Genomic DNA, 17,220 nt, shown 5'->3' on the forward strand with positions numbered 1-17,220 from the left:
AGCAAGTCCCATTGACATACACGGATAAAAAATTGCAAATATAACAGCCAACAGTGATGTCATTGTAACATTTACATACAGAATAGTGATTGGTTGAAAGCATGGTTTTGAAACACGAAGCCATTTTATTTGATACAGTAAAACATTAAGAATGTGAAATAATACTACAACTTAAAATAACTGTTTTCTATTTTATTATGTAATATTTTCCTGTAATTGCAAAGCTACATTTTCAGCAGCCATTACCTCCGTGTCACATGGTCCTGATTTGCTGCTCTAGAATCTTCTCGTATTATCATCAATATTGAAAACAGCTGCTTATTTATTTATTTAGTGGAAACGTGTCAATTTTTAAATGGATACTTAAATGAATAGAAAGGTTTTTAACAAAAGAGAGAAAAACATGTCAACGTGTTTACTGTCACTTTTGATATATTTAATATAGACCCTGTTTTTTTATGAATATTGATATTATATCATGATAAAAATGTATTATATATTTTCAAGTACCCCTTAGCATTATACTTTGTACATCTCAAAGATGTAATGTCACTGTACTAGTTAAAATCTACTCTGATAAATATTTTCATTTATGCAAAAATCTTGCAAAAAAAGGTATTGTATCCCATTATAAAAACTTTATTAAGCACACTTCCCTTATGAATCTCTGATGTAAGTTTCAGCAACAGTGCTTGAAGCAGTGCAGCCTCAAAATTATGGTAACATTTTTGCATCATTCTTTCCGTACAGATTCAATTAAGCATCTGAGAGACAGTCCCCTGCCACTATACACTATAACTGTAGATGACAGTGATATAAGCTATGGATGAAAGTGTTGATTTGTGATGGGTGAAACACATCTGGTGGAGGGTAATTTTAGTACATTGAAGTAAATGATCATTTAGAAACATATTGTGCGATATTGACTTTAATTTATCCTTTAGACACGGGTTCTTAGTTAAATATGATAGAGAGGGGATAGAGCAGGCCTATAATTACAGGAGAAGCCACATTTACTATTATATGGTTGAGTAATGGCTGCTTAGTGTCTGGTGCTGTAATAACATAAAGAGCCTTCAACCTTACACAAGGCTCCACATTTTCATAATGCATGTTTCATCAATCAGCACAATTTAGAGCGTGAACATCTCACAGATTGTTTCTAAATCACAGTCAGGCTTGAATGGTAACGGTAAGCTCAAAGCTATTTCATGATTCATAAACTTGGTTGTATTTTAATATCATGCTCACATGTTTGTTTCATGCATTCATAAATTGCACACTCTGGGACAGGCAGCAGGGACATTGATATTTACTCAAGCTATCACATGGTCTTGTGATACACAAGGCACATCACAACACATCTCCATCCCACAGTGTGTCCTGGCAATTGCAGGACAGAACAAAACCGAAATCAAATTTCCACTGAGGCTTTCTGTCAAATCACAGCTAAAGGTCACCTCTGAATTTAGTGTGCGGTCACAGCCTCCACCTCCCATGTGTAGACTGAATCAGAGGACGTGAAAAATGTGATAGCGACAGAATCCCAGGAATGTGCCCCCACACAGCTGTCCTCTGCCTCTCCTGCCTAAACGATACTCCAGCTCTTACAATATACTGTAAGTAGTTAATGTATTAGTTCACCCCGTGACCATTTTCTCACCCTCGTGTTGCTCCAAACCTGTGTGAATATGTGTTTTATACGGATAAAATTGTAATAATACTGGCTATTCTTTTCCACACAAATAAAATCAAGAGAACTGGAGCTTTCAAGCTTCAAAACTGACTTGTGCACTACATAACAAATAATCGTAAGTCAAATGCTAACTTTATAGGAGGAAAAAAATATATAATAAATGTATTAATATTAATATAAAATGTATATAATAAAATTGTATTTATGTTAGCAATAAAATGTATTAAGCATAAGCAGAGTATTCTTTATGACAATACAGTTAAAACTTAATTTTAGACTATGTAAAAATTGATGTGTTCCAGGATAATTGTTGGGTATCATAAATGTTGGCACTTTTTACTGCTCAAAGCAAACATTTATGAGCATAATAACAATCCTACACCGAGAGCTCAGCTTGTCAGGGTGATTCACTGTCAATTTAACCAGCTTTTAGAAATGCTTTCTTGCCTGTAACCTGCCGGCAGATTAAACAGAAGTCTTTATGTCAGTAACCTATCAACATATTGACAGTTTTTATGGTGCAGCACTGATTGGAATGGTTCACTGGGAAACTGTTCCTGCTTTCTGTGATGCTGAGTACAAGGAAAAGACTACCATGGGGAATAAACACTGAGGTCGTTAGTCGATTTATAAAAAATAAATAAATAAATTGAAGGACTCAAGAATAAGAAATAATAATGCGCTGATATTTCAGAGGGTTATCTAGGAATTAGTTCATCAGGCTTTAGGAGCAGATTTCTTTGCTACGGCCTGTGCTAACTGTAGCAAACCAAATGTTTTCAAAATGCAGTAAACAAAGGAAGAGGATGAAAAGCATTATAAGCATGAATATTTCATATGTACATGAATTATAAATATTATTCCTCCAAAAATGTAATAAGCAAGCGCACAACAAGCTCCTCGGTTTAAATGAAATAATAATCACTTTAAACAGATTGTTTTCCCCCCAGAGCTATAAACTTAAGGTTTAGTGGAGACAAAAAAATAAATAAATAAATAAAAATCCATGCAGGCATGATAGGTACCTCAGTCAAATGATTAACTTCTTTTATACCCAAATGCAATGAGGTGTAAGGTAGGGTTAAATGTGAATTCATTATCATTATCAACTTGTCAACCATCTAAAAAAAAATGTCCATCAATTGATTGTGCCTTTTTAGGCAGCATTTCATCGGATGTCTTTAACCTGTGCAGGGAAGACAAAAGATCGATTCATGCTGCAAATTAACAATGAAAATACAATAATTAGTCATTTTAGCATGTGTATTCCTCTATGCAGCCGCCTCTTCGTTGCTAGACTATAGGGCCTCCCTGTGGTGAAGTCAGAGAATACACATCAGATCTGTTTCTCCTTATTTATTTATCTTTGTCAATCTCCTAAAAATGTACTTAATAGTAATGAAGTATAAATAATTACACATCAATTACATAATGCATATATAATTATTTTAAACCATGATTAGGGTTTTGCCAGAAAATATTATTTAGGTGCAAATTCAAAATAATGTCTTTCCATAAGGGTAAACTCTGAAACACAAGAAATACATGTAACTGAAGTTCAAAAAAGGTCAGACTGCAATATGCATGTTCAAACACAGTAATTCTCCACGACGAAATTGGCCTTTGAAAGGCTTAGCACAGAAAATCTATTTTTGAATCCCTCCATTCCCTTTCCTGCACCGAGTTCCTGTGGGAGGGCCACTATAAGGCATGGGAAAGTTTCCTTTGCCTCACTTGTTTCTTTTTCTGATTAAACGGCTGGGCTTTGACCACAAGGGCTTATAAAACTCTCAGCGGTAGAGTCTCCCCACACAGATAACAGAAGATAAACATAAAACAGGGTTGACAGGTAAGAGCGTTCATATATGATAAACTGTGTTTTAGAGTTCAGTCAACTGATGAGAGTGAAGCTACGTAATATTTAATTCTGCTGCCATGATAAAAGACATTTACTCAACAACCAAATCTTCAACATATATCATTGTCAATTCAAAAACTTCTAAAAGTATGAAATGCTCTTTATTTGAATATTTGTGAACTTCTGAACAGCTGTATATAATATTTGTTATTGGCTTTTTATTGAATATGATTGAAAACACAACCACTTTTTGTTATTGATCTAGTTCAGATTGTAAAAATCTGTGTGTGTGTGTGTGTGTGTGTGTGTGTGTGTACATATATATACACACAGTAAGGATATATATATATATATATATGTGTGTGTATATATGTATGTATGCATGTATGCATGTATGTATGTATGTGTTTACAATATTAAAACAAGAATAAGAAAGAAAACTGAAACTTGAAATTTTCTTTACAAATTTTAGCTATTTCTGAAAACTAAATGTCTAAAACTAAAAGTTCCTAAATTCATATTTCTTTATTATAAAAGACACAACTACTTCAGACAGTTCCTCTGGCTAAATAATTTTAAGATCACCCCTTTAGCCATGACACAAAAGTATTCCTTAGAACAGTTTTAAAAGTTTAGAACAGATCTGCCTGGTGTTCGTGTAAGCAAACACAAACAAACCAAGCCTCCAACCAAAAGAAATTGGAAAATAAATAAGCAAAGACATAAGGACAGTTTGCTATCTAGCATCGTTGATGGGATGTTTACACAAATGTGAATCGTTTTAAGAGGGAATGCTGCGGCCATGCATCCCATGGGCTTTCTGTGAAAAGAGATGGGCTTTTTCGTTAGAAGCACACGCTTGATTACACATTATTAAACGCTCTGTCCATGATGACTAACTCTCATTGTGCAGGGACCAGGGTTGGTCATCCATGCTCTTTTCTCTCTAGCACTGTTAAATGGTTCATTTAGCTTGATAGCTGGTATTATCAATATGCATTTTAAATGTATCTAATAATTATTATTATTACATTATTTACTGTGTTTTTTTTTTTATTTATATACAAATAAAACTAAAACTAAAACCAGATATGTACACTACAAGTCAGTAGGCATCACAACATTATAATGAACAATGGATATTAATTTTGAGATTTACTAATGATTACATTTAAAAGCTATTACATTTTTAATAGTGTTTTTAAAGAATAACTTAACTGAGCGCATTTTATATGATGGCAAATGTAATCAAAATAGAGTGAATAAGCCTGCACAAATAATTATCCAGTGTTTGACTGATATATAAAAAGAATCGAAAACACTAATATTTGGCTCACTAAATAATAAATTGTGCATCCCAATTTAGTATAATAAAAAATATTAATTTAATTTAATTTAAAAATCTTATTCTGCAAGGTCAAATTAATTTGATCATACCTGACAGTAACACCTTCATAATGTAACAAAATATTGTATTTCTAATGAACACACTAAACTATATTTCTAATCAAAATATTTTGTAAACAAAAAACTACAGTTTTCACAAAACTATTAAGCAGCACAACTCTTTTCAACACTGGTAATAATAAGAAATGTTTCTAGAGCAGCAAATCATTGATCATGTGACACTGAAGACTGGAATATCCAGCTTTGCCATCACAGGAATAAACCTTTTTTTTTTTTTTTTTTCTTCTAGACGAGACTTTTTTCAAAACATAAATCAATTTTTACCAAGCCCAAATACATATGTACCTAATGATTAATTACAGATTGACTTAAAATGAAACTAGGTTATACTTAAATAATTAATGAGCTAATTTTAAGATATCACAGCTTTTGGAATCACTTCAGTACATTTTACAGCTCTTCATAAAATAGCCTCACCTCAACAAAAGTTCAAATTGCCCATGCAAAATTAAAAATGATTAAACAGAAAAAGTATGTTGCCAACCTGCTTCAGTAATTGCAGGACTAATGAAAAACAAAATCAGTCTGTTCCTTATTAAATCTGGACAACCTGAATGATCAGAGGCATTATTCTTAGAGGTGGTCTTGAGAGTGACTCATGCTGTCTACCCAGATAATTGAGAGGAAAATCTGTTTCTATACATGGTTCACATTCTCAAGCCTATATTTCTGCCTGTGTAGAGGATGTCCAGAGCTGACTGGGGTTTTCTGGAGCACCTGCTAGAGGAAGGTCAGGAGTACTCGACTGGCGTGGGGCGCGTGTGGCTAACCGTGCTCTTCCTCTTCCGCATGCTTGTGCTTGGCACGGCGGTCGAATCTGCATGGGACGACGAGCAGTCCGACTTCGTCTGCAACACCAAACAGCCTGGCTGTGAGTCCGTCTGCTATGACAAGGCCTTTCCCATCTCCCACTTCCGTTTCTTTGTTCTGCAGGTCATCTTTGTCTCAACACCAACCATTTTCTACTTTGGCTATGTGGCCCTGAGGGCTAGAAATGAAAAGAGGCTGGAGGAGAAGGAGGAGGAGGAGGAGGGCAGAAGAGAGAGACGGAGAAAAACCAACGAGTTTAAGTTGGAGGTAATAAAGGAGGAAGACGAAGAGAGCGAGAAGAAGGAAAAAGAGAAGAACCACAAAGCTCCAGGACCTCCAAAGCTCAAAGGGAAACTGCTGTGTGCTTATGCGACTAGCATTGTATTAAAGGTTCTCATTGAGATAGGCTTCATTGTGGGTCTGTGGATCCTTTATGGGTTTGTAATCGAGGCAAAGTATGAGTGCCAGCGGTTTCCCTGTCCTCACACGGTGGACTGTTTTGTCTCACGACCCACAGAAAAAACGATCTTCACCATATACACGCAGGTCATTGCCGCAGTCTCTGTTCTTCTCAACGTTGTGGAGCTTCTCCATCTGCTTCAGCTAGCAGTAACACATCGACTAGAGAAGAGATTTCAAAGCGAGGAGGACGTTAATAAACTTACTAGGGTGACTTCTTCAAGAAAAGAACCAGCTAAAGCTCAAATGCCATCATTTGAGGAAAGAAACCATCTCTTTCTTCCTGTAGCACATGATGGCTACCCTGCATCAGGGTTGAACTGGGAAAAAAGAGACCCTGCTATAGCAGAGGACATGCTTCCTAGCTACTCAAAGTGCATGAGCAATGTAAAACCTGCCTTAACCAAAAACAATCTTCATAAAAAACACCACAAGACTGAAGATGAACCGAAACATTATGTGTGAGGACCACTAAATGAGAACCAAGGACTCCATTTTGGGGAACTACATGTGTAAAAGACTGTTAGTGGTTTACTGTACATTCGAGAGCCATTTCCTTTGCTTAGATAGGCAGGGCTGTGCCTTGGGATGAACTGTCTTTTGTGATCGGTGGCCAGATACAGGAGCCTCTCAAGTAGTGATTCGTTTTGAGAAGCGGTCAGGAAGGTCAAGAAATAGGCTGGTAAACCATGAGCCTAAGAGAAACAAGCACAAAGTCTAAAAACATAATGACTACAGATGGTACAGATAAGGTAATGTACATCATGTACAGGATTTGAGACCAAAATCAAAATTAAACCATACCAACCAACTGTATAAACAATATTTAAAATGTATTTATGAATGATTTTATACTTGATTGAATATTTATTTTCATTAAAAGATTTCTGGTATTTCTTCCATTTTTGGACTTCTTACATGATTAGGTCTTTGTTCGATATATACAGTATTCTGCATTTATGCCACGTCGCAATGCATGTAATTAATTGTTTTTTTGTTTATTTTCATATCATCCTTAATTATTAAGATTGTCACCCAATTATAGTAATTATTAAACAGAAGTATACTGCATTTATTGTGCATTGGCACAAGTCAGCACTCTTTTTTTACAAGTTGTAATTTACAAGAACTACAAGAACAAATCAAAGATGGCATGAATGAACCTACACAGCCAACCTGTCACGTTTATTGTAAAAACCTGCATCTACATTTTCGCAAAACTTCAGATATGTAGCTATCTGTGTACGTACAAGAACCAACTTAACCTAAAAATAAAATGTTGCCAGATTCATGTTCATCTGTTTTGGATAAAGCTAAACGTGGTTTTAGCAACACTCACAGGACATATCACATTCAAAATATTATTTCACAGAACTTTTGACACAGGCATGTTTATGTTTTCCCAGTGAACCTAGCTTATATAAAACTGCATGATAGAAACTGTGCAACTACTAAAGCGATATACAAATTGAGAAGATGTTCCCGAGTAAATACTTCATAAATAAACTTAAAACATACTAAAATGTTTAATATTTACAAGAAACAAATAGGGACAAAAATTCATTGCCTTACACTGTTGTTATTTGATGGTTGTTTTAAAATATTATACATTTTTCAGAGAAGACAGCCTTCCGATATCATCAAGGCCTTTCCTTTCCTGTCTGGCCATGAGTACATCACATTCCACAGCAATCATTTTTAGCAATTTTGAGCATGCTGACAATGATAAGCACTTATCTGGAGCAGGAAAAAATTTAATGATGGGTAATTTACAAGGTGGGACAGTTTCTTACGGAAAGGGTCAAATCATAACAATACAATGAGAAGAAAAAAAAAAACGAAAACTTTTCCCCTCAAAAGGTATAGCTAATGGAAATTGGGTTTTATTAGAGGGTGTTATCTGCGCAGTTGGGCTCCAGTCTATGAAAGATTAATGAATCTTGTGCTTGTGGGGTTGCCAACCATAACCTGTAGTCTTTGCCCAATGGATAGTTCTCTCTATCGCAGCTGGCCTGCATGAGAGGTTAGGCTGTCATCTCTTGCCAATACTAGGCTTTATAGGTGCTACACAACATGTGTGGGTCAGCAAACAGCTGGTGAGGACTGACCTCTTTAGTTCCCCTCGGCTGCCAAACAAAGAGAAAGACAGTGAGCGAGAGAATGATTGGTAGACTGTCAAGCTCTCTCCATCTGATAGAATCATTTAGTTTGAAAAAAAAAAAAAAAAAACTTGTTCTGCAGTGTTTCCTTTTGTTTGAATCGTGCCAGCTGTGCTTTAATATGCCCACACATGCATCAAATAGACCAGCAAAGTTGATTTAATCAGGCAAACAGATGTCTGTCATTTTAGATATGAAATAAACTAAAGTCATGGATGCCTGTTCTCTTTAAGCTATTATGAGGTTACTTTGCTGAATACGGTCACAAAGGTCATTCTATTTGTGAAACCCAGCAGGGATACTGCCAGCCCGCATGCCCTTAGGTGATTTACACAGAGTAGCACCAATGAAAATGAGCTGCCACTCTTGCGGATTGCTTCCTGCATCCTGATATTGTTGTTCAAACCGCTGATGCATTTCCCTTTCCCAGCGTACCAGCCTCAGACAGGAAAAACAAACAGGTTTTGAAGCGCTCTATGAATGGTACGTACCTTAGAAGCTGCGGTCTGTTTTGGGCTTGGAGGTGTGTGGGTGTTTTCTGGATGAGAGGTGGCTTCGAGTGGCCAGTCAACCTGCTTCCCATGGGGACTTAAGCCTGAGTGCCAAACTTCTTTCTGTAGGGGGTCTGAAGGCTGCAGTATCAAACAAATATGCCAATGTATGCAGTGGAAAATGGTCACATGTACTTCCTGCCAGCTGAACTGATTAAAAACCATGTCTTCTCAGTGATAGCCATAACAAGAAGTCAAAGAAAATCCACAGAGAAAACAGAGACCTAAAAATAACACAAGAATGTCACTGAAAATCAGTGTACTTGAACTTCTGTGGAATGTTAAGATACATCACCCTTCCAAAGTTTGACGTCGGTAAGATTTATTAAAATGTTTTTCCCTTATGAATACATATTTATCTGATTGAAAATACAGTAATACTATTAAGTCTAAACTGATTTAAAACTGTTTTCCATATTAATGTAATTTAAAATGTCTCTACGGTCTCTTTTGATTAATTTGATAAATAAAAATACAAATTGTACTAAACCTAGATCTATGAATGGTACAGTCTTTAAAAACATGGTAAGATTAGACATGGAATCAACATTTGTTTAAGGGAAATTCTGTCACTATTTCTTCACCTTTATGTGATTCAAAACCTGCATGACATTGTTTCTTTGTGGAAGATATTTTGAAAATGTCTCTGTCACAGCATTTACGTTAAGTCACAACCATTACAAATGAAATGTGTTGGTTCATAAAACAAATGTCTAGCAGTAAGGAGGTCTGAGGAACTCACAGTTAACTCAATACTTAAATTAGACAACCTGAAGGAAATAAGCTTGTATCTGCTTCCGGATTTTTCCATTGGTCACTCCAGACACTGGCTGTTCAGGCTTGATCAACCTTACAATGGACCAGCGGTGGTTATTGTTACATTGTTTTTGGTAAAATCCCACCTGCGGCAGTTCCAGGATGTCATCAGATCTTTAAACTGTGAATTACGTGCAAGTACAATACTAAATGAAATAATTTTACAATGAGATATATGTCTATACAATAGGAATTGTGCTTACCTGCATAGTTGCCAATACAGCATTTTGTCGTATTTTTGATGGGTTTTAGTGCATTTCTATATGGCTGCTAAGATATTTTAAGCAGTTCACCACCGGTATATACAGTATGGCTTCGGTCATTCAGTGCTAGTCTATGAGATTTTCATTCGATTTTTTTTTTTTTTTTACCCATTATATCATCATATGAACATTTCTTTTTAATCTAGATGAGGATTACTGAGTCTTGAGTCACTGAGAACTGAGTCATTGTTAAAATGGCATCTTGACTATGAACCATGACTCAGGTTTCAAGTTTAAGCAATAATGAAACTGATGAAAAACTAAATTCTCAAAATATCAGGGATTTGTGGCAGGTTTGTCAACCTTTAATATACTTTTTCTTTTTTCTTTCCATAATGACAAATTCCATTATTTGAGATTTTGTATTACAAAAACAATAGTTCTAATGGAATACAATGACTTGTGCTTTAAAATAATCAGGAACGTGTTGTGGTAGGACACACAATTTTCACTTCTCAGAGTATAACCATACAGCAAATTATTTGGAATGGGACAATGGGTTATTGATAAGACCCTAGGGGGCCATACTGGGGGAAATGGAAGTGGAATTATTGGAAATGGAACTATCTAAAAAGGTCAAAGGGGGACAGAAGTAACTGTTTGTGGGAACAGAACAGTTGAGCCCATGGGAAGGGGAGGATTTTGAGCCTCTCTCCATTGTTTCTGTCACTGATGGGAATCTACAGTGAAAATGATGTTGTAATTGTGCAGAGAGGCTGTACACATCCTGACTGAAGGGCTGAGAGAGGCCGACAGGCGTCGTTCCTTCTTCCTATCACTCAGGAACAATAGGGCTGTTTGTCCTCTGGGACATACTAGCACCTTTCCAGCTCCAAACCCAGTCTTCTACATCGTTAGGCACAAACAATCCAGACAGCACATCCTCTCTCACACAACTACTGGACATACAGGAACAGGAGTACCCGTACAAATACGGTCGCGGTGATTTTGCCAAGTAAGAACATCTTTTGTTGATCCTAGATCAACATTGCGGTCCAAAAATATAGATCTAACCAAATCCCTACCCCAAAACCTAACCCTACCCATAATTTATTCTTAAAATTAGGGGGACATTTTAGGTGAGGATCAAGGGTGTAGAAGCATCTAACCCTGATTGTAAGCCTAAAACTAACATTTCTTGAAAACATATCCTTCAAATCTGATTGGTTGATTGGATGTTGATCTAGGAACATGTTGTACTTGATAAAGTCACGTTCACCGTGCAAATACAGGCAGTCATATAACCCACATGTAGGCATTATGTTCTTGTAAGGCTGCATAAAAATCAATCAATCAATCAATCAATCAATCAATCAATAAAAAATTACATCAGAGAGGATGTTTCAAACACAGTTTGAGCAATCACAACGACTGCTTTCATTGGCCAAAGGTGACCCAAGGGGCCTCTGAAAACTTCCAAAGGGGCCTCAAATTAAAATTATTTAAAATAAGACAAAACAACTAATTTCTTAAACTGTAAAAACCTGTATGGTGTAGTCACACTTTAAAGTGTGATTGCTAGAACTGGAATAATAAAATCACGCTGTGGTCATTTTTGAAAATCAAAAATATTTTTGAATGTCATGTGTAAAATAGTTGCAGTATTAAGTCAAATGGCATAATGAAGTGTGGTGTGGTCACAACTGGTGCATGCACTTGGATAAAATAAAAATGGAAGAAAATCTTAATCACAAAACAACAGGAAAATATTATTTGAAGTCAAAGTGACATTAAAAAGTGACATTAGACACATTTTCCCTAAAATCAGCACAGAACAACACACGTAGAAACAGTTCAATGTGAAGCAAAACTTATATTGCATTTAAAAGTGACTTCAAGCCATTCACTGAGTTCAACTGAAATACTGCTTCTAATATAACCTTTTATAGAAAACGGTTTTAGGCCCACCAGCTGCCGGTGCCTGTTATCAGCATTTATGCACTTTGCTGATGTAAATCTAGATCAGCACTAATAAAGTTTCACTAGCTTGTTGGCAGCAATGAAGCGCAACTTATGCTGGAAAATGTTAGGGTTACTTCTATTAAGTACACTCTAGGGATTTGTGGTCTTGCTCTTCTGGTTTCCATTAATCAAGCTGTGTGCTGAAAGAAAAAGAATGTACAGCATTGAAAACAGACCATACATCTGTCCTTCGAAATCATAAAAGTTAATGAAAAGGCATTACCATTTTTTTTTTTTTTTTTTTTTTAATAACAGGGAGAACTGTTTGAAAACAATCTATAATCCAGCAATAACACAATTAACTTAAAATATTGACTCCATGACAGTTTCCGTAGCTGTACTTCCATGGTCAGAGAAACTGAAATACATCATATTTTAACATATTTTGTACTAAAAGCTCTACAAGTATTCAAAAACATACTGTACGTAGTACGTAGTTTAATTCATAAATATATATTACATTATATATACAATATGGCCAGACTTATTAGAACACTAGTATTTTCACCAGTTTAAAAGTGGTTTTAAATCAATTAGTTGTATCTTTTGCTGTAGTGTGTCAGCAGGAAAACTGTCAAGGTCCAGAAAAGTATGAAAGACAACATCAGGATAGTACATCTGCCATCAGTGGTTCAACTGTAACGTTATGAAGCAATGGGAGTACTTTTTGTACACAAAGAAAACAAAAATAACTTTATTTAACAATTTATCTTATTTATGTCTCTTTGCATCACTGTAGTGCTTTTCTGGACCTTGACAGTGTTATTTACTTTGGCACTCTATAGGAAAGTCACAAGCCTCCAGGGGCCTGTTCTTTGTACGTCGCTTATTACATCTGAGATCAAATGACACATCCAAGATGATATCATCGTGCTAATCATGATCCGGCTAATTGGGTTCTTCGAACACACCTGTTGTGTATGATTAGTATCGCTGGATTGAGTTAACTGAGATAATCGCGCGTTCATGTGTTGGCTTAAAAGGGGATATGTATCGATACTCTAAACCATGATCAGCAGTGCAGCGATTGGCTGGTGGCAAGGCGGCATTGTAATGACGTCATATAATTTAAAACGACACCTGACGAAAAACTTGACAAATTTCTGGACTTTTATAAGGAAACAGCCAAGCAAACAAAACTACATAAATGTGATAATAGATACATGAGACAGATAATAGATAAATGTTTTTATTTTATTAAATTTTTTTTCATGATTCCCAATTATTTTGATTCGCAATTTATAATAGTTGTGTAGTCTTTACATTTTTATTTCAATGTAGAAATAATCTACTCATTTCATTTTATATTTGGACAGATTTGTTACGTGAAATGAAAGTTTCTTAAGGGTCAATATCATGTTATCTGCATCTCCTGCGCTCCATCAAGCCACTCTAACAATAGCAGTCATCACTCAAAATAATGCACGACTCTGTTATCTGTATAGCATGTGTGTAAGACTCTAATACAATTATGAAGTAATAATTTTATGACAAAAAAAATTTCAGTGAGTAAAACTGGCTGTCTATAGTAGGCTGTTATCGACTACACAGCATTTTTATATTATTTTTAAATACTTTTTTTAATGATTATTATTTTAAATTATTGTGGCTGGATCAGTACGATACTCTTGTAATAAAGTAGCGGTGGTAGCAGGCATATTTTGAGTATCAGTTCTGGTTGAAAAGAAGCAATCTAATCCTGTTTACAGCAGGTTTAAGCTTACGGACCTGTTGCTATGACAGCAGCTCCGGGATGAGCTTCGAAGAACCAAATGATCCAAGATCACGCAAAATCGTCAACATTCAAATCCAGCTAACGGAGTTAGCGGCGTACGAAGAACAGGCCCCAGGTTTTCATCCAAACTATCTTAAATTGTGTTCCGAAGAGGAACAAAGCTTTTATGGGGTTTGGAACAACATGTTTAATTGATGACAAACATGATTAATGACAAAATTAATGATAAATAGTTGTTTTGAAATACCAGCTAAACCTCCCGTTCCAAATAAATGTGTGCAGAGTTCTTACATGAACCGAAAAGGACAGAGGAAAAACTTGGCTTTCATTCCTTAAGATTCAATGTTAATTTTTACTAATCATGGCGAGAATTAAAGTAAAAGTGAAGGTGAAAGTGAAGTGACATGTGGCCAGGTATGGTTTCCCAAACTCTGAATTTGTGCTCTGCATGTAACCCATCCAAATACACACACACAGTAGTGAACACACACACACACAGAGAAGTTGGGGGTTCGGTGGCTTGCTCAAGGGTCTCACCTCAGTTGTGGTATTGGAGGTGGAGAGAACACTGGTTATTCACTCCCCCCACCGACAATTCCTGCTGGACCTGAGAGTCGAACCCACAACCTTTGAGTTACAACTAATGAGGTGAGTTAAAGGGGGGATGAAATGCTATTTTTTACACTGTTAAAGAGTTGGATTCCCATGCTAAACATGGACAAAGTTTCAAAAATTAAGTTGTACGTTTGAAGGAGTATTTTTGTTCTTCCAGTTTGTCACAAGTTTCGTAAAAGTTTTTTTTCGAGTATGGCTCTGTGTGACGTTAGATGGAGCGGAATTTCCTTATATGGGTCCTAAGGGCACGTCTGCCGGAAGAGCGCGCGCTCCTGTATAGCAGAGCAGAGAGAGGCTGAGCGCAGACAATCATTCACTGATCAGAGCGTCGCGAAAAGTCACAAAAGAAGTGTGTTTTTGGTTGCCAGGGCAAGACAACCCTGCACAGATTACCAAAAAAAAAAAAAAACAGCATTAAGGGACCAGTGGATGGAGTTTATTTTTACAGAGCATCAACGGAGTTGTGCAAGTGTTTTTGTTTGTTCCCTGCATTTCGAAGATGCTTGTTTTACAATCAAGGCACAGTTTGACGACGGATTTGCATATCGTTTATTTCTTAAGGATGATGCAATCCAAACGAAAAAGGGTAACGATCGTGTGTTGGAACCGCATGCGGTGAGTAAAACTGCTTAAAATATCTCTGCCTCCTTGTTAGTGCGTCCCCTCCCATGGCGGAGACTCGGGTTCGAGCCCCGCTCAGAGCGAGTCGTTGCTGCTGCTGCTCTCGTTCAGTTTCAGCCTCGGGATCCGATTCTGGATCATAAATAAACGGCTGAATCTGACTGTAAGCCATGGTTTGTTTTGGATGACGGTTTTTTTTTCCTCACGGTAATGTCACAGCTTCCAAACGCTCTCAACGCAAAAGCCTACTGGCGCTCGTGATTCTTTAGCTCCGCCCACACGTCACGCCTCCAGACGTCGTGTTTTTCCGGGAAAAATCGATACAGACTATCTTTCTCTTATGAATATAATAAAACTAAAGACTTTTTGGAGTTATAAAGGATGCAGTACTACTCTATAGGTACTCAAGATTAACAGGATATTGAGTGAAAATGAGCATTTCACCCCCCCTTTAAGTTAAATGTTTTTAAATTTGATTTTAGATAAAAATTCTAAAACTAAATCTGGCCTTCCACTCAAAGTTCATACATCTCAAATATTTTCTAGTCCAACTCAAGTTTTGCCTAGATGCACTTTATTCACACAGACAAAATTCACAAGCAAAGCGCATGACAGCGAGCACGAATGGAAAACCTTAATTAAAGCTTTCCAAGTTAGGACTTGTGCGATCTAGTCATGTGTCTGCATGCCTAAGGGCAGAAGATAAATATTAAGAAGACTCAAAGAATGAAAGTTGTACAAAAAAAAAATCTCTCAGCAATCAAGTTCCTCCAGGCGGACTGGTAAATATTACAGAAAGACTCCATGTAAATAGGGTGCCAGAATGAAGTGACATAGGAATGGGCATGAAATCCCTCAAAAAAATATTTCTGACAAAGTTCCCGTCCCTAGGGACTGTTGAGTGTGACACCCAAAGTTTGAGAAGTTGCACATCATTATATGGCAATCTTGCAGGAATTAATTCCATTTAGTAAAACTTAGCTCTTCTCCGGTCGGTTTCTGTCCAGCACTGCTCTTGGTGTGAATTCCAGTTTGTCCTTGAGGCTGAGGACCTGTGTGCTGTCCTGACCGGTCAGTTCCTCTAGTTTCCTATCCTCCCGTAGCTCTGCAATGCCCCTCTCTTCTCCCGGGGCGTTAGGAGTTCCCCGGATAAACCACTCAAGGTGGTATCCAACAGCTCCTACCACAAAGGCCACTGGGAAGGTCACATAGGGCGCATAAGTGCGCATTGCAGTCAAGATCACCGGCCACATGGCTGCATAAACCTGAAAAAGCCAGTGCAAGTTCTAGAAGGTTGTTTACCTTTGGCAAGACAACAGCGTAGCTTTATTTTCGTTATCACCAGAGACAAAATCAATTATTACTTAGACACATTTGTGTCGCTGGTGATTCAAGTGGAAGAACAAATGTGAACGTTATTATGTTAACGTGTCCTACTTTTGCATTCAGGAATATATATAAATAAAAATGTATTAATGTTATAGCGCCATCTAACACATCATGCTTTGACACCAGTATCAATGTAAGAGTTAACGTTACGGGATTCTTTAATACCTAGGTTATAAAACAACATGTAACGTTAACTGATAGAAGGACACCGGTGTTAATGCATGATGTGTTAGATTGGCGCAATAACATGAATACATTTTATTTATATATGTTCATGAAAGCATAACGAGAGACTCGCTGACAACTTAGAGCGTAATATTTAATAAATTAATTAAATAATTCCCGGTTCATTTATAAAATCTCATGACGAATACGTACCTCTACTTCCAGGCTATTCAACTTCCTGCCTTGTTGCGTCACTGTAAGCAACAATCTGATTGGCCTCTATTTCTATTCTTTTGTACGTCAGAAAGACGTTCTGAAGTCTCATTCGTTCAGGGGGGGAAAAAGTTCTATACATGATGTCCTGTTAAAGCAATCCTGACATCTAGTGGCCAATGTTGAAACATACTGTGAGCATTTGTCCTGAACTTAAAGCTCATTTTTAATAATACTAATAATACAAATATTTTAATAATGTATTATTTTATTAATGCTATTAATATGAAAACAAAAATAGTATATTATTATTGTCCTCAATTGTAAGTCGCTTTGGATTAAAGTGTCTGCGAAATGACAACGTAAATGTAATAATAGCACAGTACAGTTCAATTGTACAAATTGCATGTATAAACGTAGAACATATGTTATACTCAGTTC

General features: G+C 36.6%; 2 protein-coding genes across 2 annotated transcripts; one reads left to right on the plus strand and one right to left on the minus strand.

The window, feature by feature from the left end:
* The first annotated feature begins 3,420 nt into the window (after positions 1–3,420).
* Positions 3,421–7,696, plus strand: gja4 (gap junction protein alpha 4). The gene is made up of 2 exons (XM_026288857.1): positions 3,421–3,545; positions 5,703–7,696. Exon 2 carries the CDS (start codon positions 5,706–5,708, stop codon positions 6,753–6,755), a length of 1,050 nt encoding a protein of 349 aa, XP_026144642.1. The 5' UTR covers positions 3,421–3,545; positions 5,703–5,705; the 3' UTR covers positions 6,756–7,696.
* A 7,868-nt stretch (positions 7,697–15,564) lies between these two features.
* On the minus strand, positions 15,565–16,862 carry LOC113119402 (small integral membrane protein 12). The gene is made up of 2 exons (XM_026288858.1): positions 16,780–16,862; positions 15,565–16,277 (listed from the first exon to the last, which is right to left on the minus strand). Exon 2 carries the CDS (start codon positions 16,263–16,265, stop codon positions 15,990–15,992), a length of 276 nt encoding a protein of 91 aa, XP_026144643.1. The 5' UTR covers positions 16,266–16,277; positions 16,780–16,862; the 3' UTR covers positions 15,565–15,989.
* Between the last annotated feature and the right edge of the window lie 358 nt (positions 16,863–17,220).

This window comes from Carassius auratus, chromosome 19 (genome assembly GCF_003368295.1).
Source record: "Carassius auratus strain Wakin chromosome 19, ASM336829v1, whole genome shotgun sequence".
NCBI lineage: Eukaryota > Metazoa > Chordata > Actinopteri > Cypriniformes > Cyprinidae > Carassius > Carassius auratus.

Excerpts from the sequence above, each read along its gene's own strand:
- gja4 (XM_026288857.1), top strand. The coding sequence starts at position 5,706 with ATGTCCAGAGCTGACTGGGGTTTTCTGGAGCACCTGCTAGAGGAAGGT.
- LOC113119402 (XM_026288858.1), bottom strand. The coding sequence starts at position 16,265 with ATGTGGCCGGTGATCTTGACTGCAATGCGCACTTATGCGCCCTATGTG.